This window comes from Brassica rapa, chromosome A08 (genome assembly GCF_000309985.2).
Source record: "Brassica rapa cultivar Chiifu-401-42 chromosome A08, CAAS_Brap_v3.01, whole genome shotgun sequence".
NCBI lineage: Eukaryota > Viridiplantae > Streptophyta > Magnoliopsida > Brassicales > Brassicaceae > Brassica > Brassica rapa.
The window spans coordinates 18,457,348-18,474,286 of NC_024802.2; the positions used below are offsets into that span (position 1 = coordinate 18,457,348).

General features: G+C 39.4%; 6 protein-coding genes across 6 annotated transcripts; 2 read left to right on the top strand and 4 right to left on the bottom strand.

Annotated features, from left to right (window-relative positions):
* The first annotated feature begins 885 nt into the window (after positions 1-885).
* On the top strand, positions 886-3,793 carry LOC108869334. The gene has a single exon (XM_033277792.1). The coding sequence runs from the start codon at positions 1,896-1,898 to the stop codon at positions 3,744-3,746; it is 1,851 nt and encodes a 616-aa protein (XP_033133683.1). The 5' UTR covers positions 886-1,895; the 3' UTR covers positions 3,747-3,793.
* A 70-nt stretch (positions 3,794-3,863) lies between these two features.
* On the bottom strand, positions 3,864-6,124 carry LOC103835468 (coiled-coil domain-containing protein 130). Its single transcript, XM_009111648.3, has 6 exons — positions 5,937-6,124; positions 5,351-5,493; positions 4,982-5,090; positions 4,731-4,890; positions 4,455-4,618; positions 3,864-4,373 (listed from the first exon to the last, which is right to left on the bottom strand). The coding sequence occupies exons 1-6, from the start codon at positions 5,937-5,939 to the stop codon at positions 4,008-4,010; spliced, it is 945 nt and encodes a 314-aa protein (XP_009109896.2). The 5' UTR covers positions 5,940-6,124; the 3' UTR covers positions 3,864-4,007.
* Positions 6,125-6,359: 235 nt separating this feature from the next.
* On the top strand, positions 6,360-8,625 carry LOC103835471 (uncharacterized protein At1g26090, chloroplastic). The gene is made up of 7 exons (XM_009111651.3): positions 6,360-6,813; positions 6,968-7,111; positions 7,195-7,269; positions 7,353-7,546; positions 7,633-7,804; positions 7,881-8,285; positions 8,370-8,625. Exons 1-7 carry the CDS (start codon positions 6,586-6,588, stop codon positions 8,499-8,501), a joined length of 1,350 nt encoding a protein of 449 aa, XP_009109899.1. The 5' UTR covers positions 6,360-6,585; the 3' UTR covers positions 8,502-8,625.
* LOC103835470 (probable transmembrane ascorbate ferrireductase 4) lies at positions 8,482-10,070 on the bottom strand. Its single transcript, XM_009111650.3, has 4 exons — positions 9,846-10,070; positions 9,728-9,779; positions 9,425-9,621; positions 8,482-8,915 (listed from the first exon to the last, which is right to left on the bottom strand). The coding sequence occupies exons 1-4, from the start codon at positions 9,954-9,956 to the stop codon at positions 8,574-8,576; spliced, it is 702 nt and encodes a 233-aa protein (XP_009109898.1). The 5' UTR covers positions 9,957-10,070; the 3' UTR covers positions 8,482-8,573.
* Positions 10,071-10,179: 109 nt separating this feature from the next.
* Positions 10,180-13,412, bottom strand: LOC103835472 (protein decapping 5). Its single transcript, XM_009111653.2, has 8 exons — positions 13,080-13,412; positions 12,767-12,867; positions 12,613-12,690; positions 11,602-12,537; positions 11,199-11,270; positions 10,907-11,074; positions 10,707-10,817; positions 10,180-10,594 (listed from the first exon to the last, which is right to left on the bottom strand). Exons 1-8 carry the CDS (start codon positions 13,231-13,233, stop codon positions 10,421-10,423), a joined length of 1,794 nt encoding a protein of 597 aa, XP_009109901.1. The 5' UTR covers positions 13,234-13,412; the 3' UTR covers positions 10,180-10,420.
* A 463-nt stretch (positions 13,413-13,875) lies between these two features.
* On the bottom strand, positions 13,876-16,835 carry LOC103835473 (probable isoprenylcysteine alpha-carbonyl methylesterase ICMEL1). The gene is made up of 11 exons (XM_009111654.3): positions 16,252-16,835; positions 16,093-16,169; positions 15,938-16,007; positions 15,766-15,846; positions 15,610-15,684; positions 15,348-15,449; positions 15,117-15,257; positions 14,782-14,847; positions 14,549-14,692; positions 14,351-14,441; positions 13,876-14,270 (listed from the first exon to the last, which is right to left on the bottom strand). Exons 1-11 carry the CDS (start codon positions 16,632-16,634, stop codon positions 14,118-14,120), a joined length of 1,383 nt encoding a protein of 460 aa, XP_009109902.1. The 5' UTR covers positions 16,635-16,835; the 3' UTR covers positions 13,876-14,117.
* Between the last annotated feature and the right edge of the window lie 104 nt (positions 16,836-16,939).

Genomic DNA, 16,939 nt, shown 5'->3' on the forward strand with positions numbered 1-16,939 from the left:
TAAAAAAAATATTATATATAATTTTGAAAATAATAAATAATATGTAAACATACAACATAAAAAATGAAAATACTACATTAAACATATATAAGATTACCATTTTACACTAGAAAAATAGAAAAAACGGCTTATCTCCATAATGTAACATTACCATTTTATAAAAAAATAAAAAAACATAAATATAACAATTTGACTATTTGTTCAAGTTCTTCTATTAAATATTACCGTTTTACATTAAAAATAGAAAAATACATAAAGACTTAAAATATAAAATATAGATATTAACTAAATATAAATTATAAGAAAGAGAAATACTCAATATATAGAAAAATAAATAATAATTAAATATTATAAATATATTAATATACGAATTATATATACAATAATAAGTAAATGCACAATTTTTTTAAAAATGGAAAGAGTACATTAAATATTAAACATCTATCTTAAAATGTAAAATATAGATATTACGCAAATAGAAAGTATAAGAAAAGGAAATACACAATTTGAAAATAATACAATTATTTTAATCAGAAAATACAATTCAAAAAAACAATATTCAAAAGAATAGTTATATACTTAATATTTAAAAATCAAAGATATTTTGGCTAAAATTGTACTTACCTGGCTAAGGAGATCGACCATCTTTTTACGGATCGATCGATTGTTGAGCATGTGGTCGATCCGAAAATATTCTGCAGTTTGATTAAATATCTAAAACATTTATTCCAACACTCAACAGATAGTTTTGCTAAATATGATAACTAGATAGCCAACAAAATTCTAAAAAATATTTAAATAGTAAAAAATATGTTAATTTAATGTGTTAAAATTTAAAAATAAATTTTAATTATGACATGCATCTTAACATTTATATAAACATATATCATAACCTAAATATAAATAATTTAACAACTTAAATTAAAAAAAAAAATAAAAATCCCGGGCGTAGCCCGGGTTAATCCCTAGTGGCATGTTAAATATGAGCTAGATGTGCCTATAAGAAACATAGTATTTATCAATATCATGACATGGGCTTGGATAGGGTTTACAACTCCAAGGGGTCCAATTTGTTTTCATTATTTTTGAAATAACCAACCATCATCTCTAATTGCGTGTTTGTCCGATTCGTAAGTTGCCGACACACCTCATCTTCCTTTTAAAAATTGCTTAATTTAAGGTATGAATACCAACATGCGAAACAACTACAAAACAACTACATACTTTTAATAGTAACAAAAACGTATATATATATATATATATATATAGAGTTTTTTGTTACTATTAACTATATCTTGTGGTTTGTAACTTTCGCACCCTTACAAAAATAAAATGCCAGGTTAAATACTTAAAATTTCTAGTTTAATCATTACATATAATATTTTATACTATATGACTGGCAGAACCGGCCATAGAATGTAGAGAACGTATTAACATCTCAAAGTAAAATTGGATCAAATTTAATTTTCATAATTTATAAACTTGGAAACCAAAATAAATGTTTTAATATAATTTGTCAAATGATACTCAAGTGATAGGAAACTCAAGACCATTATTATTATTTTTTGTCTAACTACTCAAGACCATTCTATTGAATATTGATATATAGAGACTAAAAACCAATAACACTCATAGTATGTTAACTAGTATACTTATCAAAAACCAAAAAAGTGTATAAACTACTAATACATTTTAAGCTACTTATACACTAAAACCAACTAAATCGACCGAAATAATAAATCGACCCAAACATTTTTTTTTGTTGAACCAAATATAATTACGTACATCTGATTAGGAAAATTGTAAAGAAATTGAAGACCAATTGAAAAATAAACGAAAACCAGATTGTTAACCCTAGTAGTATATGTATCATCATCTAAGAGATCACCACTTGCATGAACACACGTTTGCATGGACAAAAAATGGCGGAATCATCGCTTCTCATGTTTTCAGCCAGGGACCTTCTCGCGACTCCGAGCCACGAACGCTTAGCGTACTTCGTCGAGCAACTCTACAAGCCTCATGAAACCTACGAGTACCAAGGCGCGCAAGCTCTCTACAAGTTCTGCGTCGCCAACTTCTCAAACTGCTTAACCCTAATGCTCCTCAAGGTGTATCTACATTCTCCCGACGACCTCATCAGGTTCCGAGCGATCAGTCTCCTCTCCGAAGCCCTCACCGGTCTAAGAAACCGCAGCTTCGAGCTCTCTCCCGTGGCACTCGATGTTATAAAGCCTCTTCTTGTTTCTTGCCTGACGATGCCGGAAGCCAAGAAGCCTGACACCAAGATGCTAAGAATAATAGTTTCTTGCGTGGCAAGAAATGCTATGAAGCTTGATCCTCACGGATGGGACGAGCTTGGAGATTGTATGCTTACGCTTGTGAACACAGATCCTGTTAGGGCTTTCAATGTCTTCCTCGATCTGCCACAACTCCATGTTGGATTCATCAACCGGTTCTTTAAACACCTCATTGAAGAAATCGAGGATGTACTGTTGCTTAGTGATGAGCAAGATAGAGACGAAGAGTACTGGAGTCTAGCTCTTGAAACTGCTGTTAAGCTAGGGATTCAGCTTTCGGATTCAGAAGAGGGTTTGGATGTGGCAAGGGTGATTCTTGACACTGTTCTCAAGTCAGCTAATCTGCTTGTGAGGAAGGGTGAAGAACAGTTTCTTCAACGAGGGCTTGCTCATCTCGTGAAGTTCCTTGCGCTAGACGCTAACACGTGTAGATACAGTAGGAACCAATGCGGGTTTTTGTCAGAGTTTTCGTTCAAGATCTCGAGAATCGGAACACACACCAAAGAAGCTGCGATGAAGATCAATCTAATGGTCACGAAGCTTGAGAATCACGTCTCTGACCAAGCCTTCAAACTCAGCCCCTCTCAAGGGTTTGATCATGACTTGTACAACAAGTTAAAGACCATATCTGCTGTGGAGATCTTGAGAATGGTTGCATCAACTACGATGAACGACATGTCTAGGGAGATAGCAGTGGGACGACTCTACGATATGCTTTGTGACCACACTTCAAAGAGAGCAGAGATTGATGTTTCGGAGATGATACAGCTCAAGAAACCGCTTATGTATTGCCTCACTGAAGTAGGAGTTACCGAGAACACGTTCAAGATTCTCGGCAAGGTGGTGTTTCACGTTGTACATGAGTTACTGCAGTACCAAGAGGATAGATGGTTCGAGCTATGGGACTATATAGCATCAGAGTGCAGTACACAGTTCGAGAGAACCGTTTACATCTTCCAGTGCTTGACGATGATGCCTGATGATAATGAGTATGTGATTCATGCCGTTGGTAATCTACTCCCGGAGATAAGGACAAGGTTGAACCCACCAGGAGAGTTGTTGGTAGATAATAGCTCCTGGGTGTTGGCGTTTGTGGGTGGGTTCTGTGCTGCTATTCACTTGTTAGAGCTCTACACTAAATCAGTTGCGGAGACTGTAGATAAGATGGTTGATTCAGTGAGAGAGCTTGTGGAAAGAGGAATGGAAGTTGGGCTTGTGAGGAGAGCTTTCAGAGATCTTGAAAGCGTTGTGAAGAAACAGGTGGAGTGGTATGATGGTAATGAGTATAAATTCATCAAGGCTTTGCTTTGGAAGCTCTATGAGATCAAAGGCCTGAGAATGGAGAGTAGGATGGTGCTGTGGAGAATCAATGTGGTTCTTGAGAGGGGAACGCCCAATGTGGATAAAGAGCTTCCAGAGAGTCTACATAGCAACCTCATTGAATGACATGAAAGAACTTTCTCAACATCTTCCGAGGATGTTTCTTCAACCATTACACTCATCTTCTTGAACAAGCATATGTTTCTGTGTTACTGTTGTAGTAGACTCTTGTTGCAATGGCTCTTTAAAGATCCAAATCATTTCAATAATCTCATGTTGACTTATTATTACATAAAGACCAAAGTCGGAGTCAAATTTAATTTTCCACACGTATAACAAGTTGACCACTGATTTAACTTTCTCAAAGATTCAGAAACAGTTACTAAACTACAGCTTCCTTACAGAAACTGTTGAGCTCTTGAACTTGGTTGATGATGATGGGGTTTTAGACAATGATGAAGCTTTGAATCCTCCACTCAATAAGCTCGACGCTGACGCTGCGCATATCTTCCTTCTCTTTGCCTCTAGATCCAATCTTTTCTTGCTCGACGACGACATAGAGTAAGACGACTCCGGAAAGATGGAAGATGCATGGATTAGCGCTCGTTTATCCTTTCGGTTCTTATCAAACTTGGTCTTGAACTTCACGTGTGATGCAGCTGCAACATCTTCTTCGCTTTTGGGAAGAAGTCTTATCCCCAAGCCTAGCTTCCTTGAAGCAGCCTCTTCTTCAGCTACACGTTTCCTTTGTCCCTGGAGAGAGCGAGAGAAAGTTAGAAAGGAGGAATCAACAAAAAAATAACAGAGTGCAAGACTTTGTAAGTAACTTATTACCCTAATCTGTGCACGTAGAGCTTTGTTAAGGGAGTAGTCATCCGCGTGTCTTGCATCTGAAACTCGCTGGAGACGGACCAGAAGCGGTTCCGCTGCTTTCTTCTTCTGCAAATCGACTTCTTGGTGCTCTAAACGATAAAACGGGTCTGCAAGCTTTCCCTTCTCTGCATATATGGTTTATAAAATCATAATCGAGAACAAATAAGTCTGGAAAGCCAAAACACCTATAGAGATTGTAAAAGCAAACTTGTGGAAGAAGGTAGAAAGAAAACCAACCTTCCTCAGCAGTGAGCTCCATGGTTTCAGCGTCTTCAACGTCATATTCCTCAACCTTCTTCTGGGCACCACTAGTAATCACATACTCGCAGTTCTGAGGATCTGTCTGAATGACTATCTCCTGTTTGCAGCATGGTGCTTTCATCGCAAAGCTCCATATCTGACCATAATATAAGATATACACCTCAACACATAGTTATAAAGCAATCAAAAGGTAATATATTATTGCACATGCTCTCAATGGTACGTACCTTTGTAGAGTAATAGTTGCCAACTTGCTTCTTTTCAGCATTGAATCGAACACCCTTGGCAATCATAGAGTTGCAGCCACCACACCATATATTATACGGCATCTCGAACCTGAAGGAAAAAAAAATAGAGAAAGTATGAAAATTTCAACCAAAGTGGCAGAGCCTCTGATCAATCAACCGAATGTAGAGCAGGGAGATAGACAAATATTAGCCAACAACTAAAGCCTAATACATACACTTTCTCCTACTTTTGATCATCACATACTGTTTGATGCTCTGGGGTTACGAAAGGAATGTGCTGAGCAACTTATAAGAAGAATTCACCCACAGAGTAGCATCTCCTAAGTCCTAAGTGATTATATATATTACCTTATGATAAGAATCCCTTCGCCTATCTTCTTTGCCCTCTCTCTGAGAGGATGCTGGCCTTGGAACTTGTTCAAGGAACCTTGATCGGGTGTCCATTCTGGTGGATAGTAGAAGTTGTCTGCCCTCGCAGCTGAAAGAGTCGACTGCAAAAAAAAAAAAAAAAAAAAAACCAAGTTAAAAAACTAAAAAATCAATGAAACACCAAACCAAAATAGGATCCTCATATAGATTTTTTCAAGTTTATATGATACAAAAACTCAAGCAATTGATTCAAGTAGCCGAATCATAGAGGAATGATGCATAATGATTAGCACACGAAAATAAACCCAACGAGAGTCCCCAATAGGTAATTCATTCGATTAGCTCAAACCTATAGAATTGTTGAAACCTCAAACTATCTATATGGACCGTACGCTAATCTATTAAAACCAAATCCCAGCACCTATAAAGACCCTAAATCTCCAAATAAATCTAAACAATTGCAGATAAGAAAAATCAATCTTAGGGCTCCGGAGATCAATTTCAATCGATGAACATACAGAACTATTATTTGAAAGATCGATTGACAAAGACAAAGAGTACGTACCATCTTGTTCGATCGAGGTTGTTCAAATCCTTCTCCTCGTGTAAGATTTCAATCACAAATCTCTCTGTCTTCTGCCCTCTTATGTCCCTATGAGTTGTAGTAACGAAGTCTTGTTCTACCTCGAGAACGTTGCCGTTTTAATGTTTGCTTATACACGCGGCTAATGTTTTTTTTTTTTTCTCCGTGTCGGTTACGGCTGTGCTTTAATTTGGTTGAACCGGCTCATATCCAACTCAAACCATTCTGCAAATCAATTTAAAATCCGGAACCAGATATTATTATTATTATTATCTTCATTAATTATTAATGAATAAAGATTTGACAAATCAAGCTATAAATTGCAACTAAAGTGTTTTTTTTTTCTATTAGTGATTTTTTTTTTTTGGTTTTAGATTATAAATTATAAATACTTTTATAGGATATGATATTCGTTTAATAAGTTGCAATTAGATGACCAAATAAAAACATTTAGCTGAGATTATGGACACAAATGGAGCATGATCCATCCACATGAATAAAGTAGTTGGAAAACGTGAAGAGTTCGGTCTGGGTCGAACTCAAGCGTCAATTGTGTGTCGCTGTGTCAAATCTCGTCACTCCTTTTATCACCTGCCAATCTGATATCTTGAATTCATACACAGAGACAAAAATGGTGACTTTACTAGCTTCTTCTCTTACATGCTCAAGCCCTGGTCTGGATATCCTCTCGTCCATTGTCCGGACGTCATTCTCCAGGAAACACCGAGCAGCTTCTGTGGCTGTGGTGGTGGTGGAAACATCTTCCAGAGACGAATCTTCTCAGAAACCCACCAAATTCGTCACCTTTCTCGGCAAAGGCGGCTCCGGCAAGACCACCGCCTCTGTTTTCGCCGCTCAGGTCAACAAGAAAAAAAACACTCTTCTTGTATCTTTCTCATTGAATGTCTTATACCTGAAAGATCGAAGCTTTAAGATGTTTTGTTTCATCTGAAGAATGCTTGGTGTTGTTGTTACTAACTAATAACAAATTCAAAATGGCTTTTGTTCAATAGCATTACGCATTGGCTGGGCTCAGTACATGCCTTGTGGTACAGAGTCAAGACCCTTCTGCTGATTTCCTCCTTGGAACCAAGATTGGCACTTCTCCTACCTTAATCAACGACAATCTCTCCGTTATTAGGCTCGAAACAACTAAAGTAATGTCCCTCCTTATGTCTGTTACTGTTAATAAAGTTCGAACATTTCTCAACAATTAATAATTCCTGGAAAAACAATGCAGATGCTTCTAGAACCTCTGAAACAGTTGAAGCAAGCAGACGCTCGACTTAACATGACCCAAGGTGTTCTTGAAGGGGTAGGTATGTGATGAACGCAGCTTCATTATCTGCTACTGCTAAGAAAGAATTGTTGGGATTTTAAGTTCTCTTTGTGAAGTAGGTAGTTGGAGAAGAGCTAGGAGTGCTTCCGGGGATGGACTCAATCTTCTCAATGCTTGAACTCGAGAGGCTCGTTGGTTTCTTCAGGCAAGCAACACGAAAGAACCACGAGGGAAAGGCTTTTGACGTTATAGTTTACGATGGTATCAGCACTGAGGAAACTCTTCGGATGATAGGTTTAAGCAGTAAAACAAGGTCTCATTATGTCTTTTTTTTGTCTACTGTGTTTTCTTTTCTTTCTTGCAACTTTTATTTAAGTAGTACATGGGATTTGTTGGCAGGTTGTATGTGAAATATCTGAGGAGTCTGGCCGAGAAGACTGATCTTGGGAGGCTAACAAGTCCTTCCATCATGAGATTTGTTGATGAGTCGATGAACATAAGCGGCAACAAGTCGCCTTTCGATGGTCAGACAAGTGTTGCCATGTGGGATACTTTGGAACGTTTCTTGGAGGTATCTATCTATTTGTTCCATAACTCAGCTCCTTCAACAAATTTATCTCTGAGGTTACTTGTGGATGTTTTTATAGACTGGAGCTTCAACGTTGAGAGATCCAGACAGATTCAGGAGCTTTCTAGTAATGGATCCAAACAATCCCATGTCTGTTAAATCCGCATTACGTTATTGGGGTTGTACAATACAAGCAGGATCTCATGCTTCTGCCGCTTTTGCTATATCTTCTTCTCCTTCTTCTGAGTCGAACAAAATCACAAGAGAGGAGTTTGCGCCGCTGCCTTTTGCTTCTGCATCAGTTCCATTTACTAGTAACGGTCTGGACTGGGACAAGATTCTGCTGGACCAAGCGAACTCGAGTGTAAGGGAGCTTCTTTCTGGAACAGTTAGCTTGACACCACCAGTAACGTTTGATACAGCTAAGAAGTCAGTGACTCTGTTCATGCCAGGGTTTGATAAATCAGAAATCAAACTGTACCAGGTAAAGAAAAAGAAACATCTCATATCTCAATTTGGACTCTCTTTGATTAGCTGAAACGTATCTTTGCTTTTGATGAAACTGCAGTACAGAGGAGGCTCAGAGCTATTGATAGAAGCTGGGGACCAAAGAAGAGTGATTCGCTTACCGTCTCAGATTCAAGGAAAAGTTGGAGGAGCCAAGTTTGTAGACAGGAGTCTAATCATCACAATGCGTTAATACCGAAACTAATTTGTACACCAGAGAGATGTGTAGTTATTAATACAAAAACAAATTTTTTTTTTTTTAAACTCAAGAAGTCAAACATTTGGGACGGTCTTGAGATGAATAAACGAGTTTCTCATTACCAGAATGGCTATTCTGATACTTTGGCAAAATAGCAGCTGTTATGACAACGCCACTGAGCAGAACCAAGCCGAGACCAAGACCGTTGACGACCGTTGATTCATGACAGCGTCTTGGGACGTTTTTGTTGGTCTGAAGGAAGGTTAGCTTTTCAAGTAGTCCGGTCTCCGCGGTGGCAATGGCTAGACCGTAGGTGTAGAGTCCGAGGAAGACATGCCATGGAAGAAACGTGGTTCTTGTTGTCCGTACTTCTCCTCTATGCCAGAAGCTCATGAACCCAGTCACCCACTGCAACACAACGTCATAACTAATAAATATTCATGCAGTAAGAAAACGTAATTACAATCAAACCCCGCATCTATTAAAACGAACTATTGACGCCCCTTAAAGAGCCTCGTGTCGTGGGGTACTTACTGCACTGAAATAAATAGGACATAGCGTATAGACTGAAGTGACAATAATGAATGGTTCTTGTTTAATATTTAATTAATAATTTAGGGGGAATCTTGTCAGTTTCCGTAACAATTAGAAACTAATCCCAAGTGGGTACTCAGTTTCTTCCTCAAGTCATTCTTTACATTATTGATTGAAAATATATTTTTTTTAAAAGGAAAAATAATAATGACAGCAACGGGTAATCCAACCTTTTGAAATAATTTTTTTTTAAAGAAAGCATCTATAGTCTTTTCACTTTTGTATTATGGATTTGATAATGCATTCATTAAAAATGTCAGATGATTATTATAATAATTGAATAAAATTAATAATGTTGGTGATAAAAAAAAAAAGGGACGGACCTGAGCAGCGAAGAGAGAAACAGAGAGTAGACCCATCCAAGAATGGAGACTGTAGAAGTTTGAGAAAACTCCAGATTGATATTGGAACTTTGTCCATATCCCAAACACAGCAGAGACCAATGCCATTCCTTGTAGCCATAGATGAACTGCTTTCTTTGTTTTTCTTGAACCAGGCAACCATCTGTGTATCAGAATCGCTGCATTAATCAAATTTCCAGTTAATCATTAAATTATTCAAGATAAAGAGATGAAACCTTGAAAAGGGTAAGAAGAGAGAGAGAAAGAGAGACGGATCACTACTACCTTCTCCACTTACAAGAATGAAGCCAATTACCATCAGCAGAGGATGAAGAGTCTACAATAGGACAAACTTAATTAGAGAGAGATCCAGTTGAAATCAACAAGGAGCTTCAGGAATTACAGAGTATGTGAGGCCTTGATGAGGGACGAGCAAGAGGGCCCAGTACACAACCAAAACCGCGATTACTAAACCCGAGAGTCTCGCAAACAAGACAAGTGAAGCACTTCCCATTCTATTATCTCTCTTCAAAATTGACTACAGTGTGTGAGTACGCTCTCAGACTTTAAAAGTTGCAGACAAAGTGATGCGTCCAATTATTACAAAAAGACATTAGGGATCTATGCATATGGACCTCTCTCTTTATCTCCTTGTACGGCCCATTTTATCTAAGGCTGCTAAGTACTCTCAAAGTCAAAATCTTGACTTTCAATTTCTACAAGGCAAAAAGCTTAAGAAACAAAAGAAAATGTCACTGAATACTGAAAGACTGGTATTACAAAGTCTTGAAACAAAGATCCCAAATCAAATTGATACACTCGAAAACCACACAAGGGGGTTTCTCTAACAACAAAAGCATTACATAAGACTCAAGTTTGTTTTGTTTTATTGCAACATACCAAAAGCACATGATAAGCTCCTTCGGATTCCGAGTCTTTTAGAAATCCTTTTAGCACAACTTTTAGGGAAATACGATTTCACACGCCTCTCCCTTGGCCACGACCACCATACCCGTAGCCTCCACCACCACCACCGCGCCCATTATAGCCGCCATAGCCACGACCACCATAACCACCACGTGAGTGACCGTTTCTACCATAACCACCACGACCTCCTCGGCCTCCTCTGAATCTTGAGAACTCACCAAATGTCTGGAATCATACCAAATACCGTTTGTCAAGTGTCAATGAGTTTCTCTTCAGATTCTGGAACTAATTATGTCCAGCCTGCTTTTTGAATGAAGAAATATACTATAGATTGTACCTCAGTATCTAGTTTACGTAGCTCTGAGAACCTAGGCCTTGCATTTTGGGAATCTCTGTCGCCGGAGTTTGATGATAGGCTATCGAAAAAGTCGTCTTTGTTGTAAACAGGCTACATCAATAAAACAATTAAGGCATATGAGACCAGAGAGGGGGATGGAATATGGCGGTTTTACTTTATTATATGTTTACTTGACTTACTTTGACCTCGACCTTAGGCGCCTCAGGTTCATCTACGATCGGGAAATCATCATCACCATCACCATTGGTGCTCTTCCCAAGATGACCCCATACTTCATCCTTATTGAACTTTTCATTCATCGCCGTGAAGTCAAAATCTTCAGTGAACTTCATTACCTGGTGTGATCGCTGCCAACAAGGAGGATTATTAGCATACTTGGCTATGATTTATGAGCTTACTTTAACTAGTAGATGTTAGCAAAAACAATTAAATGCCTCGACACATTTTAAAAATGAGAGAGAAGAATATTACCCCTGTTCCTCTTCCCCTTCCTCTCCCACGTCCCCTGTAACCATTATGGGTTGGGAAGGAATGCCCGTTTGGCTGAGAAAAAATCAGCAAACGAGATCAACTAATCATCAAACAATGAAGACATTCAAGATGAAATCTAATATAGACCAAGGAAGGAACCAAGAGAGCTTTTCATGCCTCTTTTACAAAGAAAAAAGAGGCTTCGGATGGGCATTACCACATGTGAAAATATAACAGCTACAGGTTATTCAAGCAAATGGAAGATCATATCAAGTTCATTACTCCTCAAAAAAAATTCTCTAGAATTTAAGGGTCGTTCTCATATCAGTAAGTGAAGTAGCAATATCGTTTAAAGGGATGACAAGCAAATAAAAAGATTTGGAAATTTGTGTAAGTTCAAAACCTTATGAGTTGGCCTTGCAGAGGAAGGCAATGGCAGTATTGGGGGTTGGGCTTCTGATGTAACTGGAGCAGATTGTTCCAAAGCAGCTGATGATGATACTTGAACCACCTCATCATCTTTACCAGCGTTGTTAGAGGGTGGGGACAAAGAGACTGACGCAGATCCAGACTGCAACAGTTGGCCAGGAGTAACCAACAAAGGTTTTGGCTTATCTTGGCTGATGGAACTAGAAACTTCAGAATCAGGAGCAGATGCTAATGGTGTCGTCTGTGGCACAGATATCGGATCAGTCACTAGTGAAAAGCCAGCACTTGTATCAGTGGCTCTAGTAGTTGGTAGAGAAAAGGGAAGCAAATTAGTATCCTGAGGTAGGGTAGGAGGTGCAGCAATAGGAGCCTTGTTCGAAAACAAAGGAGGTGCCATCTCTGAAGCTAGGGAAGGAGATGGTGCTGACTGCAGTGTTGATTGCAGGCCTGAAGACATCGTCATAGGTAAACCAGTAAAAGGCAAAGAACTGGGTGCCAGAGCTTGAGAACTGCTACTATAAGGAAACAGTGACGAAGGTGGTTCCGGCAAGCTTGAGCCCTGCAAATTTGATGACCCTGTAGGTTGAGGAGCATTAAAGTTAGGATACGGAATGGGTTGCGGCAGGGAACCGGGCATAGGCAGCCCATGAGGAGGCCGAATCAAAGACTGTTGATGCAACTGGGGAAGGCCATTGGGAGGTGGGGTGTAGTATCCTTGCCAATACATTGGTGGTTGAGGTGAGGCTCCCCAGGGAGCAAGATTTCCACCAGGCTGATACAAAGGCATTGAGTTTTGGAATCCCATCCCATGCTGCCCAGGTTGTCCATTATGAGAACTAATGTCAGGCATTGAACTGCTCACGGCGGGAGGCAAGCCACTAGATGTTGGGATCGGGCTAGGATAATGAGACTGCAAAACAGAGACAATCGGGGCATGAAGACACATCTCTACAAGATTACTCTACAACATCTCCATTATATTCACCTGAATTATAGCAGGATCATTGTTTAAGGTAGGTGGAGCTGGAGGCTGAACTGGTGGAGAGGCTTTGACTTGCAAATCCTGCCAATAACAAGAAGAGTCAGTGCACAAACAGTGATAGTTACATCAAAGCATACGCACAATCCTGTTTGGATACCTTGATATCGGTTCCACGGAACAATATGTACTCATAAACTTTCTCACTTGGAGGAACTTGAGGACCATCTTTTTTCCTTCCTTCAGTTCCAAATGATCGGACTACATACGTTGAAAATCACACAGATCAGTACATACTAAGCTTATTCAAAGATTCACCAACAGTTTCAAGACTTTGATTACAATCTGATGAGCTTAGATAGTAGACATGAGCACAACTTATTAATGAAGATCCAATCACAAGAGCACACAGGGATAGATAGAGCATAAGAGTTATACACTAGACATCTAACAATCCTGAGACGGAATCGTACCGTTTTGAAGTCCGATACTGGATTCATCGGTGTTGATGTTGTAAAGGATGCCTTCGTATCTGATCTCGCTCTTGGAAGTCAAACTAATCAAGCTCCCTACGTAAGAATCTGCCGAGGAGGAGCTCGATTTCGCGCCCGTGTTATCAGTCGCCATACCGGATCTATATCTCTCTCTTTCGCCAAATCCACAAACAAAGAGAGATAGAGAGAGAGAGAGAAAGTAATAAACCAGAGTCGAGAAAGGGCAAAGCAAAGATCCCCTTCGAGAGAGAAAGCTACAGACAATTAGGGTTTACTCTGATTTGGGGGGAGATGAGATCGAGAGAGAGCATCTCTTTCTGTTATCCGTAAAAAGCCCCCAAGAAAATATCTATATTACCATAATAGCCTCGTCTAGTAACGCTAGCTTTCATCTTCTAACTAATTGTAGACCGCCACGTGTCTAAGTACGGGGGCCTCGCCGTCATTCACCAATGATGTTCTCACAGCCAGTGGGCTACGAGCCACTCCAATTGCACGGCTCGTGTTCGTATTGATTAGCCTGTAGGCTGTATTTACAAGTGTAACCCTGTTCCTGTGAATAATTTACGCTCGGAGCCTGTGTTGATTGGTTCCGTAAAACGACTGCGTTTAAGCTTAGTGACACCACGAAGACGCATGTTCTTTAACATTTTTTTTTTTAATATTCATGCTGCTTTGGTACATAACCTTTTGTTTTCTTGTATTGACTTTTCTTGTAAAGAGCTTATCTTCCCGTTCACTACTGGCAACTCCGGAGAAGACCAATACAGTTTAATGAGACTAACTAAATAAAGCTTTTTTTATTCACTGATCTTTGTTGTTCTACAATTACACAAACCGAGAATAACAAAAGAATCAACGTGTATTGCAAACTGGAATACAGTTCATCATCATGTTCAGAGTTCAAAACCAGTCCGTATCTTCCAAGTATAATGGTTCTTCTGTCTCCTTGTTAAGTACTATACACAGAAGGAGTTTACTTCACTCTGCTCTACTGGGAGATAGAGAGAGTGAAAGTTAGAACGGACTGACCCAGTGAGCCAACTTCAACATGAATTCAGGCACAAGACGCCTTCTGTCTACGCTTTTACCAACCACTTCTGAGTCGCCTCCCAGGACCACTGATACTATATCTTCAAACATCTCATCTACTCCACCTCTCATTGGATCCTAACATATATAAACCAAGTTTCTAGATCAAATATTCAGGTTCTTTTACGAATAGACATTCAAGACCTGCCATTTTGTACCTGAAGAAACAGATCCGTGTGTGTTTTCCCCTCGTAAAGGATCACTTCTGCTTTACCTCCAAGTCTCTGGAGGGTTTCCGCAAAAGATTTACTACAAAAAAAAAAAAACAACGCACGAGAAGTTCAATCACCATATCAACCACCTGAACTACATGAGACAAGACATGCACACACAAGGCTATTGAAGTTTAGCCATACCTTGCATCTGAAGGGATGGAGTAGTCAGCAGTACCATGGAATAGAATAATAGGTGGGAGACGAGCAATAATGTGTTTAAGATTTGGATTTTGCACTACTAGTTCAGGAGAAAACTGACTTAATGATTCCTCTCCTTCCATGATGCTGCGGAAAACAAAAGTCACACGTTAAACCTTAGGTTGCTCTACAGGTCAGGTGAGCATCTTAAGCTATTCCAAGATTTGATATTATACCTCAGGAAAATGGAACGATAGAGTCCCCTGCTATGGAAGTGATCTACAAGGCTCAGAAGGTTGTACCTGTAAATCATGATCACAGAAATTTCAAAGGAAAGTAAAACAGATAATTGTTAAGTGTAAAACATTTTCTATAACTTCTTAGTCTTTAGTTGGATATAAGACATGAATCTACTTGCTTCATTAAGCTGCTCTTTGAAATAACGCTATGCGATTATCTACAACCATTTCACGAAAATTACTCGAAAATAAACTTGTTTATAACAGCTTATTGAGACGTCTCAATTCCATTATTCCAATGTCATTATTCTGGGATCAGAAGAAAGGCTTACCCTCCGGAGAGACCAAAATAAGCATTTATCTGTGAACTACTCCAAGAAACACTGTCCCCTTCCCCTGACTCTTTAACAACCTGATCTACAAGGGTGCAAGCAGCGATATGTGCACCAGCAGACTGTCCCATCAAATAAATTCTACACGACAAAAAAAAATCAGAAATCAGTGAGCTAGAAATCTAAAACTTGAGAGCTTCCCTGTTCAAGAGTTGGCCACAGGATTAATACCGGTTTGGATCACCACCATACTCAGCAATATGATTACAAATATATGAGATGCCACAAGAAGCATCTTTGACCATGTCACTAATAGATCCCTGAGGAAAATTCCTGTATAAGAAAATTTACTACCAGTGAGATGGGAGAAACTGTAAATCAAAACATTAACCAAAAACAAAAAACTGTATAATGGAAAGTGATGGAAGATAAGAGAACACCATAACATTCATTGTGCCAGAAAATAAAACCTTAAGCCACACATAATAATAACCTGTAATCGATGCATGCGACAATAATATCTCTTTCTGATAACTGCTGTCCTAAAAGAGAACCCCACGCCTTATAACTGTATCAAACACAATTCTGTAAGACGACAATTGCAGTTCTTCCTCAACGCAATAGCATGAAAAGAGCGTCCATAACTCACCCAATAATCCAGGCCCCACCAGTGACAAACGCCACAACTGGTTTAGGACCGTTGGAGTTCTTAGGTAGATACAAGTCAAGCCTAAAGAAACCAAAACCAAAACCAAAACAAAAAAAAATAAAGCATCTACCAGTCTCTGAAACAGAACTGATAAGCAGTAAAGGAGCATGACCTGTTCCTTGGTTGATCACCGTAAACAATACTTCTTCGAACGTAAGGAGAGAAGAAGTAGTAATATCCCACTGCAAAGTAAAAGTCCGAACCTTTAAGCAATGGAACTTTATAGTGACAGTAACAAGATCAACACTAAAACAAATCTACAGGAACCTTGAACAAAGCCTGGCATTAGTAAGAAAGCATAGCAACCAAGAGCCATAAACCTTGTGATCCATCTATACCCTACCCTGAACAACAGTTTTCGAATCAGTGATCAATTACAAACAAACCCAACAACGAAAGATCATTTCTTTTTTCTGTCATAGATACCCAAGATAGCTCAGGAGCTTCAAGCACAGACGAGTCAACAAAAAGGTCTCTGCGGCGGCGTGTGTAACCTCCTGAGCGATAGTTTGTTGGCCGTTATCACCGCCGTCGGTTCCGTTAGTACGATCGGGAAGCGCGGAGAGGCAGTTATTATCGCTGTTTGAACGACGCCGTTTGTTGTGATACCAAGCGGTTAAGCCGCCACCACCGTTGGTGGCGAGAGCGGAGGCGTTGAAGGTGGAGGCGCGGGAGAGGAGAGGCTTGACGGTGGTGGTGGTGGTTGAGGGATAATCGTCGTAGATCAGAGGCTTGTACATGGCTTGCTTCGCGAGTGGTGGTGATTTAGGGGGAGGGAGGTATGAGAATGGGAGAATCTGCGACGGCATATTCTCCTCCTCCTCTCTGTTGTTATCCGATTTCGCCGTTTTGGCTAATTTTAGGATTACAGAGAAGTCGGAAACTGTTAGTTGTTGAGAATCGAGTGAGTGAGTGAGATGTGTGGGAAGAGAAAAATGGTTTGATTTGATTTTTTACTTGTTCAGATTCAAAAATGGTTCCACGTGGCTTGAGTGATTTGATTTTTTATTTTTTACTCTTATATTCACACTGATTGTAGAGCCGAACATTGACTCTTCCCTTGGAGTTTTTGAAGCTCTGTTGCGGAAACAACCATTCCTTCATATCTGACTGA

What these genes read in the sequence shown, in the direction of transcription:
- LOC108869334 (XM_033277792.1), top strand. Translation starts at nt 1,896, where the DNA reads ATGAACACACGTTTGCATGGACAAAAAATGGCGGAATCATCGCTTCTC.
- LOC103835468 (XM_009111648.3), bottom strand. An exon ending in GAAGGGATTCTTATCATAAG is followed by an intron (nt 5,091 to 5,350) that starts GTAATATATATA and finishes TTTTTCCTTCAG; the next exon opens with GTTCGAGATGCCGTATAATA. An exon ending in CTCTACGTGCACAGATTAGG is followed by an intron (nt 4,374 to 4,454) that starts GTAATAAGTTAC and finishes CGCTCTCTCCAG; the next exon opens with GGACAAAGGAAACGTGTAGC.
- LOC103835471 (XM_009111651.3), top strand. Translation starts at nt 6,586, where the DNA reads ATGGTGACTTTACTAGCTTCTTCTCTTACATGCTCAAGCCCTGGTCTG. An exon ending in CCTCTGTTTTCGCCGCTCAG is followed by an intron (nt 6,814 to 6,967) that starts GTCAACAAGAAA and finishes TTTGTTCAATAG; the next exon opens with CATTACGCATTGGCTGGGCT. An exon ending in GGTTTAAGCAGTAAAACAAG is followed by an intron (nt 7,547 to 7,632) that starts GTCTCATTATGT and finishes ATTTGTTGGCAG; the next exon opens with GTTGTATGTGAAATATCTGA.
- LOC103835470 (XM_009111650.3), bottom strand. Translation starts at nt 9,956, where the DNA reads ATGGGAAGTGCTTCACTTGTCTTGTTTGCGAGACTCTCGGGTTTAGTA. An exon ending in ATCAAGGCCTCACATACTCT is followed by an intron (nt 9,780 to 9,845) that starts GTAATTCCTGAA and finishes GTCCTATTGTAG; the next exon opens with ACTCTTCATCCTCTGCTGAT. An exon ending in TTTCTCTCTTCGCTGCTCAG is followed by an intron (nt 8,916 to 9,424) that starts GTCCGTCCCTTT and finishes GTTGTGTTGCAG; the next exon opens with TGGGTGACTGGGTTCATGAG.
- LOC103835472 (XM_009111653.2), bottom strand. Translation starts at nt 13,233, where the DNA reads ATGGCGACTGATAACACGGGCGCGAAATCGAGCTCCTCCTCGGCAGAT. An exon ending in TCCGTGGAACCGATATCAAG is followed by an intron (nt 12,691 to 12,766) that starts GTATCCAAACAG and finishes TGTTATTGGCAG; the next exon opens with GATTTGCAAGTCAAAGCCTC. An exon ending in CTGCAAGGCCAACTCATAAG is followed by an intron (nt 11,271 to 11,601) that starts GTTTTGAACTTA and finishes ATTTTTTCTCAG; the next exon opens with CCAAACGGGCATTCCTTCCC.
- LOC103835473 (XM_009111654.3), bottom strand. Translation starts at nt 16,634, where the DNA reads ATGCCGTCGCAGATTCTCCCATTCTCATACCTCCCTCCCCCTAAATCA. An exon ending in AAGCTCCTGAGCTATCTTGG is followed by an intron (nt 16,170 to 16,251) that starts GTATCTATGACA and finishes ACTGTTGTTCAG; the next exon opens with GGTAGGGTATAGATGGATCA. An exon ending in AATGCCAGGCTTTGTTCAAG is followed by an intron (nt 16,008 to 16,092) that starts GTTCCTGTAGAT and finishes TTTACTTTGCAG; the next exon opens with TGGGATATTACTACTTCTTC.